The sequence below is a fragment of the Dermochelys coriacea genome, chromosome 5 (genome assembly GCF_009764565.3).
Source record: "Dermochelys coriacea isolate rDerCor1 chromosome 5, rDerCor1.pri.v4, whole genome shotgun sequence".
In the NCBI taxonomy this organism is placed as follows: Eukaryota; Metazoa; Chordata; order Testudines; family Dermochelyidae; genus Dermochelys; species Dermochelys coriacea.
Genome location: NC_050072.1, coordinates 117,526,902 through 117,540,433, shown reverse-complemented (window position 1 = coordinate 117,540,433; position 13,532 = coordinate 117,526,902). Strand labels below are relative to the sequence as shown.

Sequence of the window (13,532 nt, the reverse complement as noted above, 5' to 3'; positions counted from 1 at the left end):
CATCATAAATAAATAACACATTTTAAATAATTTAATGTGAAAAATAAAACAGAACTAACTGAATTCTGTTAGTGACTTGGTCAATAAACTCAGTTAGGTTCTGGGTTTCAGTGGAGGTCTGGGTTTCATGAAAGATCCAAAGTGCAGATGCAAACTTATAAAATTTGAGTCCTGCAGTAGTAAGGTGTCCATTGGTAGACTGGCATGTTTGCTGTCTGGAGTGTCTATGGAACTAACTTATCAAAAAGATGCTTGCTTTATGCTGCCTACACTTCCACGATCACAAAGTATAGGAAGCATTGGCTGAATGCCTTCTTAACGGAAGAGGACTAAGGCAGAAGGCCAGGAATATCAGGATAATCCTCTTTATGATTTCTCTCTGAAGACTGCCTTCTCAGTGGTGCTACCATTAGTCAGAAGAATAACCGGTTGCAGACTCCTATGGCAAACTGCCTTCTGCCCACACTTGCCACTTTTTGGGAAAAAAAGACAGGTGCAAAGGAACCGAGGGAGGGTTGGGGCAGTACCACCTCATTTAGCTATGGCCATGAGGCACCAATGCCACCTGCTAGGCACACTTATCCAGTTCTGGTGGGCTGGGCGTATGCGCACCTAAATGGAATACATATCTGCATCACATCTAGAAGAACCATAGTTACAGTAAGTAACTGTTTCTTCCTAAGCCTACTAACTTGTCAGGTGATTACATATCTACGGGGTGGATAAAAAAATCAATGATTTTTTTTTTAAATTAAAAAAATAGGATATCTTTTATTTAAATTGGAGGGTTTTTTTATCAAATGCTTTTTGAGGAAAAAATCTGTCTAAAGATGGTCTGGTCTTTGAGCTATAATGTATCTTAATTATCTCATCATGGAATAGAGATTATAAATTTTAATTTTATAGTATGAGAATATATTCATGTAATGTTTAAGAAAAGTTTTATAAATGAGTTCCAATAGTTCATGGATTAGGGACCCAAATTTATAGGGTTCCACAGGTTTCTGTGTAGATTATTTAGGTTAATCTTTCTGTCTACTCAGTGCTCAGTCTAGAAGATACCATCAGAGATGCTTAGTTTAGCAGTTCTCAAACTGTGGATTTGTGTCTCCAGAGGTAACATGCTTGTTAACAGCAAAAATGTTTTTAAATAATATATAGAGGTGAGAAATAACAGACCTCTATTGTCCCTCAGAAGATTTGTTTACACAGAGTCAATCCCTTACCTCTCTCTAAAAGTGCAAAGTTTCAAAAGTTCAATGAACAGAAGATTGTTGGGGGCATAATAGATCTGGACAAAGAGAAGAAGTCTGGAGATAAATGTGAGAAGTGAGGAACATATGCTTGTTTTGTTAAAATATTATGTTTGCTATTGAAGAAAAAAATCCAGAATACTTAATGTTGTTTTGTTAGTTAAATAAAACAATTTAAATGTCTGTCTGGTGGTGATCTCCTCCTAATACAGCATTGCAAGAAAATCCTTCAAATATTAATGATAGTTCACCTCCCAATGACTTCATAAATATCTGCTTCAATTAGCTTTGGTAAATGAAATAACCAAACACTCATTCATTTTCTGATATAGCTATAAAACTCATCTGAAAAGTTTTCAAAATAAATCACTGTTTAAAAATGTATAGGGTGTACCTTCTAAAAATGAAATCTACATCTATCTCTGAGTTGTGAAGAATGTGTATTAAGGTTATTACAACCAACAAGAATGCACTTTTATGTAGAAAACTATGATTAAATCAAATCTTCCTCACTAGTGATTTAAATCAAATCCACCCTGCATATCTTCATATATAAAAGAATAATACTTTTAGAAAACCTGCTCAGCTGTTTTTGGACAAATGAAATGGAGAAAGCCCTTCAACTCTGAGGCTTTCTGAATGGATTTGTGTGTACAAATTGTTTACAGTTATGCAGATGTGCCTGTTTCAGATGTATTGAGTCTCTATTAGAAAGGTTATTGGCATGATGTTGTGGCAGCGTTGGTCCCAGGATATTAGAGAGGCCGGGGGGGTGAGGTAATATCATTTATTGGATCAACTTCTGTTGGGGAAAGAGACAAGCTTTTGAGCTACACAAAGGCATCCAGACCTGGACAATTCCGTGTAGCTCAAAAGCTTGTCATCTTCACCAACAGAAGTTGATCCAATAAAAGATATTCATTTACTCACCTTGTGTGTCTATTAGAAAGGTGTCTCTTAAAATAGCAGGTTGATGCTGGGAGTTGAATTCATACTTTCACAAAACATTATTCTTACATTCTTTTGGGATACATCAGATGCTTGGGTCAGAAGGACTGTACTTTGATTCCTATTTAATTAAGCCATTCTTTGGTCCACCCCCTGTAGTGTGAATACTGCTAATTAATCTCCTACAGTGAGAATTGCAGAGGCAACTCGTGATGGAGAAAATAAAGCTCTTTTTATCAGTAAATTGAATTTTCCAGCTGAATTGCCTCTCTGTCCTTCCTCCAAAAGGGGGCCCTTTAATATGCACCTTAAGTCAGAGAGGAGCTGAGAAGGACTTTGTAGTAACATGTAGTCCTATAACATTTAGGTGTCAGGCAAATGTGCCATTAATGACTGCTACCTGTACCACCGCTATTAGAGCTGGGGTAGTCTTTTGTCTGTCTGTACATCACCCAGCACAATAGGTATTGGGTCCTCTGGGTTCTACAGTAAGGTAAATATTTACTACTACTACTGTTGGTCTCATGAAATTATGGCATGATACTGCAGTGTGGCTCTGTAGAGGCAATATATTCAGAGAACTCTATTTATCAGAAAGAAACCCACATGCAGTCTTTGTATTTGATTATGCTTCGAATTAATGGTGTACCTTTTATTGAGTTCCAGTTTATTTTACAAGATTGAACTTTCCTTCATTGTAAGACTTCTTTTTAGTTCTGGGAGTCCGTCTCTTAAGTGGGTGTGTATAATACCCACTAATATTAATATAATAAGCTTACAACAAGAGGACATGGTTATCGTAAACTTTGGGGCTTGTACAGTCATCTTATTGGTTTGTACAGTGCCTAGCACAATAGGGTCCTGCTCCATGACTGGGAGTCCCAGGCACTACTGCAAAATAAAATAATAATCTATATGTAAGTTGTTTGGATAAAATATGCACGTATTCTAAACACAATATTTAAAATAACTAATTAGTAAAGAGCTGTTGCTCTTCTTTTTTTGTGCTTAATACTTAGATCAACAATTAGAAACTGCTTCCTTATTAGGAAATGAGAAGTAGACTAAACAGAGGAAAAAATAAAATGATTGAGCTCTCAGACAAAAGCTGCTGAACAGGGCTATTCAGAAATAATTTGGGGGTGTAGAAGTAGGAGCATGTATGTATATCATGAAATGAGCATTATTGTGGCAAAAGAAGTCTGAATTAGTGACACAAATTATGGACATCTTAATTGCATGCTGTGCATACACAGTATTTTTTTTTTTTTTTAAAAAAAGAAAAGCTTGGGAAATGTATGTCTGAAAACAGGTTAAGAGCATATCGTGTAACAACCACAGCAGTGCTTCTAAATACTCTCTCCTCAAACTATGTTTCTGTTAATGGTGCAGCTAGATGGAGTGCTCCGTATTAGTGATGTTTATTAGTCTTTTTGAAAATGCAAAAACACCTATTACTGCATCTTTAAAGCAGGTTTTTGCATTTTCTGACATGTGTTAGCAGTCAAAGTTTCTACAGCAAGAGCATCTTTTGAGCAAGACATTTGCTGAACAACTCAGATCATTGATTTGCTACTCTGTTTCATCGTGTCATTCAACTTCTCATTATCTATTTCTGTTGTATGTTCCTTGCAGTATGGATCATGCTTTTTCTCATCTTCTGAGTAAGAGCATCTAGAACACTTATTAAAGCATATCATATATTGGATGTACAACATGTCCAAAGCTGATGATGCTGTAGTAACCTAAACTTCTGTGTTTCTTGACTGTAAACAATTAAACTATGCCACCTTAGATGTTCCATTTAATATTTGTTTTGTGTTTTCATTTAATATATAGTCTTGAGCAGTGTGGTTCAATTTTAATACCTCTACTTTTAGATGTCAGTATGTAACTATTGCACATTATTATAGCATTCTTTTTTCAAAGGTATGGTGAACTTCTTGGATAATCACTTATTTGAAATCTGGACTGAATTGTGTTCTAAGATGAAAACTTTCTTTACTATACGTCTGCCTATTTTTTTTTTACAAAGCTTTTTGTATTGCAGATAGTGAGGACATTGTGTCTGTTTCTTACTCCATCAGAACGGAAGTGTTCCAGACTCTGTAGAAATGAATCTTCCTTCAAATATGAATCAGGACTCTTTGTACAAGGATTGCTCAAGGTAAGGTAATTTTATTGTGCTTTTTTGATTTTTTTTTCTTTCTAAAATCTTTTCTCCAGTATCCAGACACTTACAACTTCTTAATTTAATATAATCATCTTAACTTGAAAATACCTGAATATATTGTTTCCTTAAGAAGTTTGTCGTCTTCACTTGTTGATTCCTGATGCCAATATTATAACCATGACTTCTCCTATATGTCTGTATTCATCTGTTGCCTCTTGTCTTAGAGTATGTCTACACTACGAAATTAGGTTGAATTTATAGAAGTCGGTTTTGTAGAAAGCGTTTTTATACAGTTGAGTGTGTGTGTCCCCACACAAATGCTCTAAGTGCATGTTGTCGGTGGAGTGTATCCACAGTACTGAGGCAACCGTCGACTTCCGGAGCACTGCACTGTGGGTAGCTATCCCACAGTTCCCGCAGTCTCCACCGCCCATTTGAATTCTGGGTAGAAATCCCAGTGCCTGATGGGGCTAAAACATTGTCGCGGGTGGTTCTGGGTACATATCGTCAGGCCCCCGTTCCCTCTCTCCCTCCCTCCGTAAAAGCAAGGGCAGACAATCGTTTTGTGCCTTTTTTCTTGAGTTACCTGTGCAGACACCATACCACGGCAAACATGGACCCACTCAGCTAACCATCGCCGTATGTCTCCTGGGTACTGGCAGACGTGGTTCTGCATTGCTACACAGCAGCAGTTTATTGCCTTTTGGCAGAAGACAGTGCAGTATGAGTGGTAGCTGTCGTCGACGTAGTCCTGGGTGCTCTTTTAACCGGGCGCCTGGGCAAACATGGGAGTGACTCAGCAAGATCATTTCCCTTGTTTCATCTCATGGCAATTGAGTCCTACCAGCAGTGCACTGTCTTTTAATCTGCAGCTAGCAGAAGATGATGGCTAGTAGTCATACTGCACCGTCTTCTGTCGAGCACCCAGGAAGTGACGATGGCTAGCGGTCGTACTGCGCAGTCTGCTGCCAGCATGATGTATAAAGATAGATGAAGTGGCTCAAAACAAGAAATAGACCAGATTTGTTTTGTATTCATTTTTTCACCTTCTAATCTTCGTGAAGGAGAAGATCTGTGATCTTTGAAACACATGCAGCTGGTGGAGGGGAAAAAAAAGGGACAGTGGTATTTAAAAGATACATTTTTATAGAACAATGGGTACGCTTTCATGGTAAACCTTGCTGTTAACATTACATACATAGCACATGTGCTTTCATTACAAGGTCACATTTTACCTCTCCCCACCACGCGGCTAACGGTGGGGAACGTTTCTGTTCAGCTATAGGCAAACAGCCCAGCAGGAATGGGCACCTCTGAATGTCTCCTTAAGAAAAGCACCCTGTTTCAACCAGGTGACCATGAATGATATCGCTCTCCGGAGGATAACAGAGAGAGATAAAGAACGGATGTTGTTTGAACGCCAGCAAACATACACTGCAATGCTTTGTTCTACAATGATTCCCGAGTACGTGCTACTGGCCTGGAGGGGTAAAGTGTCCTACCACGGTGGATGAAATAAGGCTGCCCTTCCCAGAAACCTTTTGTAAAGACTTTGGGAGTATATCCAGTAGAGCCACGAATGCCAGGGAAAATTAATCATTAAGCATGCTGGCTTTTAAACCTTGCATAGTATTTTAAAAGGTACACTCACCAGAGGTCCCTTCTCCGCCTGGCGGGTCCGGGAGGCAGCCTTGGTTGGGTTCGGGGGGTACTGGCTCCAGGTCCAAGGTGAGAAACAGTTCCTGGCTGTCAGGAAAACCGGTTTCTCCGCTTGCTTGCTGTGAGCTATCTACAACCTCATCATCGTCATCTTCCTCGTCCCCAAAACCTGCTTCCGTGTTGCCTCCATCTCCATTGAAGGAGTCAAACAACATGGGTGGGGTAGTGGTGGCTGAACCCCCTAAAATGGCATGCAGCCCATCATAGAAGCGGCATGTTTGGGGCTCTGACCCGGAGTGGCCGTTCACCTCTTTCTGGTTTTCTGGTAGGCTTGCCTCAGCTCCTTAAGTTTCACACGGCACTGCTTCAGGTCCCTGTTATGGCCTCTGTCCTTCATGCCCTGGGATATTTTCACAAATGTTTTGGCATTTTGAAAACTGGAACGTAGTCCTGATAGCACGGATTCCTCTCCCCATACAGCAATCAGATTCCGTACCTCCTGTTCGGTCCATACTGGAGCTCTTTTGCTATTCTGGGACTCCATCATAGTCACCTCTGCTGATGAGCTCTGCATGGTCATCTGCAGCTTGCCACACTGGCCAAACAGGAAATTGAAATTCAAAAGTTCGCGGGCCTTTTCCTGTCTACCTGGTCAGTGCATCTGAGTTGAGAGTGCTGTCCAGAGAGGTCACAATGGAGCACTCTGGGATAGCTCCCAGAGACCAATAGCATCTAATTGCGTCCACAGTACCCCAAATTTGACCCAGCAAGACCGATTTTAGCACTAATCCCCTTGTCGGGGGTAGAGTAAGGAAATCGATTTTAAGAGCCCTTTAAGTCGAAAAAAGGGCTTCATCATGTGGACGGGTGAAGGTTTAAATCGATTTAACACTGCTAAATTCGACCAATGCCTAGTGTAGACCAGGGCTTATACTTAGAATATAAGCATTATGGGGCAGGAACTGTTTGGTTTTTTTGTTTGTTTGTTGGTGGTGGTGGTGGTTGTTTGCTGTTTGTACAGTTCATAGCTCAATGAGGTCCTAGGCTACGACTTGAGCTCCTAGGTGCTATGGTAATGCAAGTAATAAATAATTATCTATATTTCCATGGCTTAAAGCTGTTTCTAGGGATGCAAGAATTTCAAGCTAATTTTTCTTCTGTACTGTCTGTTCCCTTTAGGAATAGTTTTTGTCCTTATTCCTTCACTTTGCGAATAAATCTATACATTTACTACTTTTGGGGGGATCCTAGACCCATACAGGCAAGAGTTTAAAAATTGCATATGCTAGCTAAATCAGACTCATAGAAAAGAATGTTAGTCTCCAGCACTCCAACATCCTAAGAAAAATAGTTTCACAATATTTATTAAGGGCTGTAGGAGTGGATGGTACTTCATAGGCAAATAATATTACAAGGCCCCTGTCCCAAGGAGCTATCAGACTAAATTTGACAGATGATGATAAACTATAGCTAAATGATATGAAGTTGAGGGACAGATTGTGGAACCTTATTATATAAGATTATTCTAGAAATTAAGCTGTCAAAAGGGAATTGAAACTATTTTTTAGTAGTTAAAAAATAAAATTTTTAGGGCTTAATTATGACTTAGTCACAAACCCTGTGTGAGTACTTGCACTTCTACAGGAGCAGACCAGGACCCAGAGTCATAATCTGGACGCTTGTCTCTCCTTTCCTTCTCCTCCATTTCCCCACCACCATCCCCTTTGCTCCAGAGGGGAAGTAACTTGTGCTAGCCCTATATCTGGCATAGTTTACCTCCCTCTCCATGCCAGCTCAGTTGTGCTGGCCAGAACATTAGGAAGATGGAGCCAGTGCTCTGCCCCTGCCTGCCCATTCTGACTTCTGTTGGAGGGGAGTAGGGACCAGAGGGAGCCACATTTTTACATTTAACTTTTATTGTATTTACCTAGCAGTACCAATATCGTTTGGGTGGGAACAATGCCTTTTATCAAAACCAAATAAAAGCTCAACCTGTTTGCCTAAGATGTGATACCTCCTAACTAAGTAAACTAAGTAGTTCTTTGTTCTCAGTAGCAAGTGTGCACTTGGGGGGGAGGGTTCTTAACTTCAAATGCTGATTACGTGCACTATCTACTTAGTGTTGAGAGAATTTCTAAAGCTTTTCTACAAGGAGTGAAGATAAATGATGTTCCCATCACTGAAAATATTTTTAAGGAAACCAAACTTGTTCATGCTCAAACTTCTCAAATTCAGAAGGCTGAAGTTAAATGCTGCCATGCTTCCTGCATGATAAATATTGTATAATGCTGTATGGCCTGCATCTCCTGACTTCTGTTCAATTCACTTGGTAGGGTATTTGTTCACTTAAAGCTGCATTCATGGCTGTAATGTTGCTGTTCTCTTTCCCATACTACTTTGTAACTCACTTTAATGTCAAGCATCATGCAGCATGAGAATGATGTGCCATTTGGTGCAAGGGAGTTGCTGGAAGGGTGTTACCAGCAACAAGACTATCATGAAACAATGCAGAGGTGTGCATATCACTATTTTCCAACACCACTTCCAAAAAAAGTCTCTTTTATGTGTATACTGTCACTTTAAACAACCACCCTGTTTTATAACAGGGTTTAACTAGAATTATAAACACATACACCCCAAAGATGAAATGCTTTTAAACAAGCTGTTTTAAACTTTAATGTTGTTTCAAATACCTGTATTTTTTTGTAACTGGGAGACTTCTCTAACTCTTTTTTGCTATAACAGGATGCAACTGGAAGCTTTGTGTTGCCCTTCCGTCAAGTAATGTATGCTCCATATCCTACTACACATATAGATGTGGATGTCAACACAGTGAAGCAGATGCCTCCTTGCCATGAACATATCTATAACCAACGGCGATACATGAGGTCCGAGCTGGCAGCATTTTGGAGAGCCAATTCAGATGAAGAGATGGCTCAGGATATCACTATCCACACAGATGAAAGCTTCACTCCTGATTTGTATGTACTATCCTTATATTTTCAAAATTACACTGCTTAGGATAGCATAGCAGCGTAGTTGCATTTTGTGAGACCTTTTCTTACAAATTACAGTTTGTTTTATTCAGTAAACACTTTTCTCAATCAGGGTAAACAGCTTGTGTTTTCTTCTTGGGAAATGGGTTATAGGAGGTTAAAACTACTTCAGAAGTAGTACCTATTGCTCAGTATTTCATTAGCAGGCCATCCTGATGAAATTCCTGATCTGTTATGGTTGAATAACATTAAATAAGTATAGCTATATAGTATGCTATATACATTTACAGCTGAAATTGGCTTACCTGGTTTTTGTTAAGTGCATCTGTAATGAAAAAGTTAAGTTTTATATTCCAAAGTAACTTTTTTTTTTTTTAAATAAAGCCATACCATAATTCACTAAAACTGACTTTTTTAAAAAATTTGTTTTAAATTCTGTCAGACCCTTAACTATAATGCTATTATCAGGCACCAATATAATATATTTAGTGTCTCCTTATCACATGCCATGCTTTCTTTGTTGTCTCTTCACAGGAATGTTTTTCAAGATGTCCTGCATCGTGATACGTTAGTAAAAGCCTTCCTGGAGCAGGTAACAGCTTTCAGAACAAGCAAAAGATGAAAAACAATTCTCTACTCTCGTATAACAAATATTTTAACACAAATAGATCCTTCTCTGCATTATTTGAAAACACAATAGTAGTACGAGAGATTCCTCTGAACATGTGCAGAAATGTAATGACCTGCTAATTACTAGTTCCTATAAAATAGCTGTCATTCTATGACTATAATAATCAAAAAGTAATACCAAGTATGTGCTGTGCCAACATGCCATTCTTGATGATGCTGTGGTCTTTTCCTGGAAAGTACTTTATTGGAGGGACAGCATCCAGGAACGACTACAGTGACTTTTTTGGGGTGAAAGCGTGCATGTGTGTGTGTCTGATCCATTTCAAGTAGTGTAAAAAAAAAAAAAAAAAAAGCAAAAACATGATTTGTCTTAATAGAATGGCAGAACAGCTTAACTTACCACATCTGTCCAAACAGAGTCTAAAATTTATCCTTTCATGATTATACATTTTCTTTAGCACAATTAGGAACTGTTACATATATGTTTGTTAGTTCACTGTTTTAGTTTTCCACATTCCTGGAATGAAACTTGAGTTGTATGTAATTTAGTTTTCTGCTGTAATTTTAAACAGGTCTTTCATTTGAAACCTGGCTTGTCTCTGAGGAGTACTTTCCTTGCCCAGTTTCTGCTAGTCCTTCATAGAAAAGCCTTAACTCTCATAAAGTACATAGAGGATGATACGTAAGTAGAAAGATAATAGAAGGGAGGGAGTGGGAATTTCTTGGTCACTAGGAAATCGTTCTATATTGTAACAGTTTTTCTCTCAACTCTTTTGCAGGCAGAAAGGAAAAAAGCCTTTTAAGTCTCTCCGTAGCTTAAAAATAGACCTTGACTTAACAGCAGAGGGCGATCTTAACATAATAATGGCTTTAGCTGAGAAGATCAAACCTGGTCTACATTCGTTTATCTTTGGGAGACCCTTCTACACTAGTGTACAAGAACGTGATGTACTAATGACATTTTAAAGATCCTGTACGCTGCTGAAAGCTAGTAATGTAAACACCATTTTTCCCTTTTTGTTAAGCACAGTCTTGCACCCTAATGCAGCGACTGAAAGCAAGTTACACTACAATCCAGTAAAAGTGGGGAGGGAGCATTATTAGAGGGAAAGTCACTTCAGTTAGGGAAGCACACTTAAAAAGAGCCCTTTTTTGTTGTTTACAGTGAAAGTAAAGATTGCAGTAGTTTTAATGATATTTTGGGTTTGTTGTGTAAACTTTGCCACAGTTGTGGCTTAAACTGATTTAAAGGGAGGCTTTTGTATTGATTGTTTAGAGAGATCATACAACTTCCCCACCATTTCCCTTCAATTTTGTGTCCCTCTTTGTCCTGCTATCAGTATTTCCTAGTGTTGTCATGGAAAACAGTACTACTTGTCCTCTCCATTATGGAGGGGACTGCCTTTTGTGAAACAGAAACTGGAAGGACAGATTTAACTTTTTTTTTGTGTGTGTTCTGTCTTCTTTCCTATGTGTGGGGCTAGCATGAAAAACACCTTCCCTGTTCCCCATTCCAACTTCACCAGAAATATTTGTGCTACTTTGTGATGCATTTAAAAGGATATTAAAAAGAAACTAAAGATAAAAGTACTGTACAGCATTATCCTTGGGAGCCAGAGTGCTGCCTTTTAGTGGATTGTAAAGCCAAACTGATCTGTAGAATGCTGCTTTTATAACGGGGTCATCATTTAAGCTGCTTTGCATGTATAAGTGCTAACCAGGATATTCTGTCACTGACTATGTTGAACCCATCATTTCAGTGTTTAATGACCCAACATAATTGAGCTCTTTGAGAAAACAAAACAGGAAAATTAGGTTTTATACTTGGATAGCCATTGCCAACCTTTCTTTTTATAATCGACTCCTATTCTTTTTATGAGTAAGAACAAGGGCCCCATTAAAACACTAGACCGCCTGTGCCTTTGTTCTTTTTGGAAATAACCTATGGGATATAGCCAAACTTCAAGATAGACACTTTCTTTTCATGTTACCTTTGTCATATGTTCAGCATAACTTCATTAAGAAATCCATGTGGCTGTTAAATAATAAGAATAATAGTGTTGATGGAAAAACAAACTCTGGTTCAATGAGATGCTAATCTCCCTCTTCCACGCCAACACGCTTACCTCTCAGTCCACTTGTTTTGCTTTGCATAGAGAAGATAAAGAACAGCAGGAAGTCAGGAAATGTATTTTACCTGCTTTCACAGCATTTCTTACTTCAATAATCTGAGTTGTTGGATGTATTTTTCAGATTCCGCAGAAGCTTTTCAGGTTTTGCCGTTGGGCTACATGGTGTACTATGCTAAGAGATAGCAGCACACAAAGCAGATGCATCAATCTGTCTTCTCCCTTTTTCCTTTCTCCACCCCTTTTTAAAAAAAAAAAAAAGTCGGGAATCTACTTCTGTAAATGTAGTGTGTTAGTGATATTCTATGATTAGAGATTCCTTGCTAAAAAACTAGGTTGGTAACTGGAGATCTAGGCAGCCAGTGTTGCTTTACTACTTAAGCCCTTGTTATAACTTCCTTTTTTTTTTTAAGGATGTGTTTGCTCTGTGAACTACTCATTTTCTAACTCAGTTTCATTAGTTGAGACATAAGACATAACACTTCAGAATAATGGATTTTTCTAAAATATCCTCCTTTCTGACCTTAAAAGGGATACTGTCAAATTGCTAATGTCCAAAATGTGGTTGTCATTTTCTTTATAGGAAAATGTATTCTATAGTCTAAATGTTTAGGACTTTTAATTGGAAAAAAAGTAAGGTATGCCATTGTGTACCTAATACATATGTGCAGTTACTACAATTTCATATGAAAATAAGCAGGTTACACATGTGAATGGCCATAACTTGCTGTGTGCATTCATAGTTACCTTATTACGTGCATAATGACTCTCTCAAATTAAATTTTGTCTTTAAAAAAAATTTAAAGCCAATCTTAAAAATAAAAGTATAATACACTTTTTTTTTTTTTGTAGAGTCCCTGCAAAATGTCTCATGCTGTTGGGCTTCCTTCTGCCAGCTTCTCATCAGGAAAACTATTGTTACAATTATGCTGACTTAACCCAATGATACAGAGACCATTTTAATGGGTCATCAATTTATCTTTATACATTTTAAATCAGTTTGCCTATTAGAAAAGGCATAATTCATGAAATATTTTTACTGCTTGGCTTCTCAGATGGCATTAAGAACTAAATGTAGATGACGTTACATTTCTGAAATGGAAATAAGGTGCTAAAGTTCACTTGACTTTAGGCACAGTGCTGGAATTAATTATTGTAGCTTTGAAAACTTAATACTGACACTACTAACAGCAAAAAGAAAAGGAGTACTTGTGGCACCTTAGAGACTAACAAATTTATTAGAGCATAAGCTTTCGTGAGCTACAGCTCACTTCATCGGATGCATTAAAGCTTATGCTCTAATAAATTTGTTAGTCTCTAAGGTGCCACAAGTACTCCTTTTCTTTTTGCGAATACAGACTAACACGGCTGCTACTCTGAAACTACTAACAGCAACACTCTATTGTTTACTGAAAACATTTTTGTGCATTTTCACTTTGAAACAGCTAACTGCTGGAACTCATTCAAATGCTAGTTTTGTTGCACTATTGTCATGGATGCGTACTGTACAATGAATAAATTATTAATGCGTTTGCATGATGTGCTGTAAATTTTATTGTGTGGGATAAGGGAGGCCTTTTAGTAAACTGCATGTGGATTTTATTTGTCTTTCTGGAACTTCTGCTGAACTATAATTCTGTGTTCAAGATGGATTGAATTATGTAATTATTTGCCCTTTTAAAAATGGGGGAAAGACCTTTTTTCACAAAAGAAAAATATTATTTTTATTCTTCCGAAGGCAGGG

General features: G+C 38.1%; 1 protein-coding gene across 6 annotated transcripts in view; it reads left to right on the top strand.

The window, feature by feature from the left end:
- The window catches only part of C9orf72 (C9orf72-SMCR8 complex subunit), a 28,725-nt gene extending 16,435 nt beyond the window's left edge, over window positions 1-12,290 (top strand). For 3 of the 6 annotated variants that reach the window (XM_038403382.2, XM_043514678.1, XM_043514679.1), the window contains exons 7-11: window positions 4,252-4,368; window positions 8,779-9,014; window positions 9,564-9,621; window positions 10,232-10,341; window positions 10,439-12,290. In XM_038403382.2, coding sequence (XP_038259310.1) covers window positions 4,252-4,368; window positions 8,779-9,014; window positions 9,564-9,621; window positions 10,232-10,341; window positions 10,439-10,625 — 708 coding nt within the window. In that variant the 3' untranslated portion in view covers window positions 10,626-12,290. Of the gene's footprint in view, window positions 1-4,251; window positions 4,369-8,778; window positions 9,015-9,563; window positions 9,622-10,231; window positions 10,342-10,438 lie in introns of those variants that run through there. The other 3 variants (XM_043514680.1, XR_006281412.1, XM_043514681.1) reach the window with 3 other exon arrangements.
- The last annotated feature ends 1,242 nt before the right edge of the window (window positions 12,291-13,532 follow it).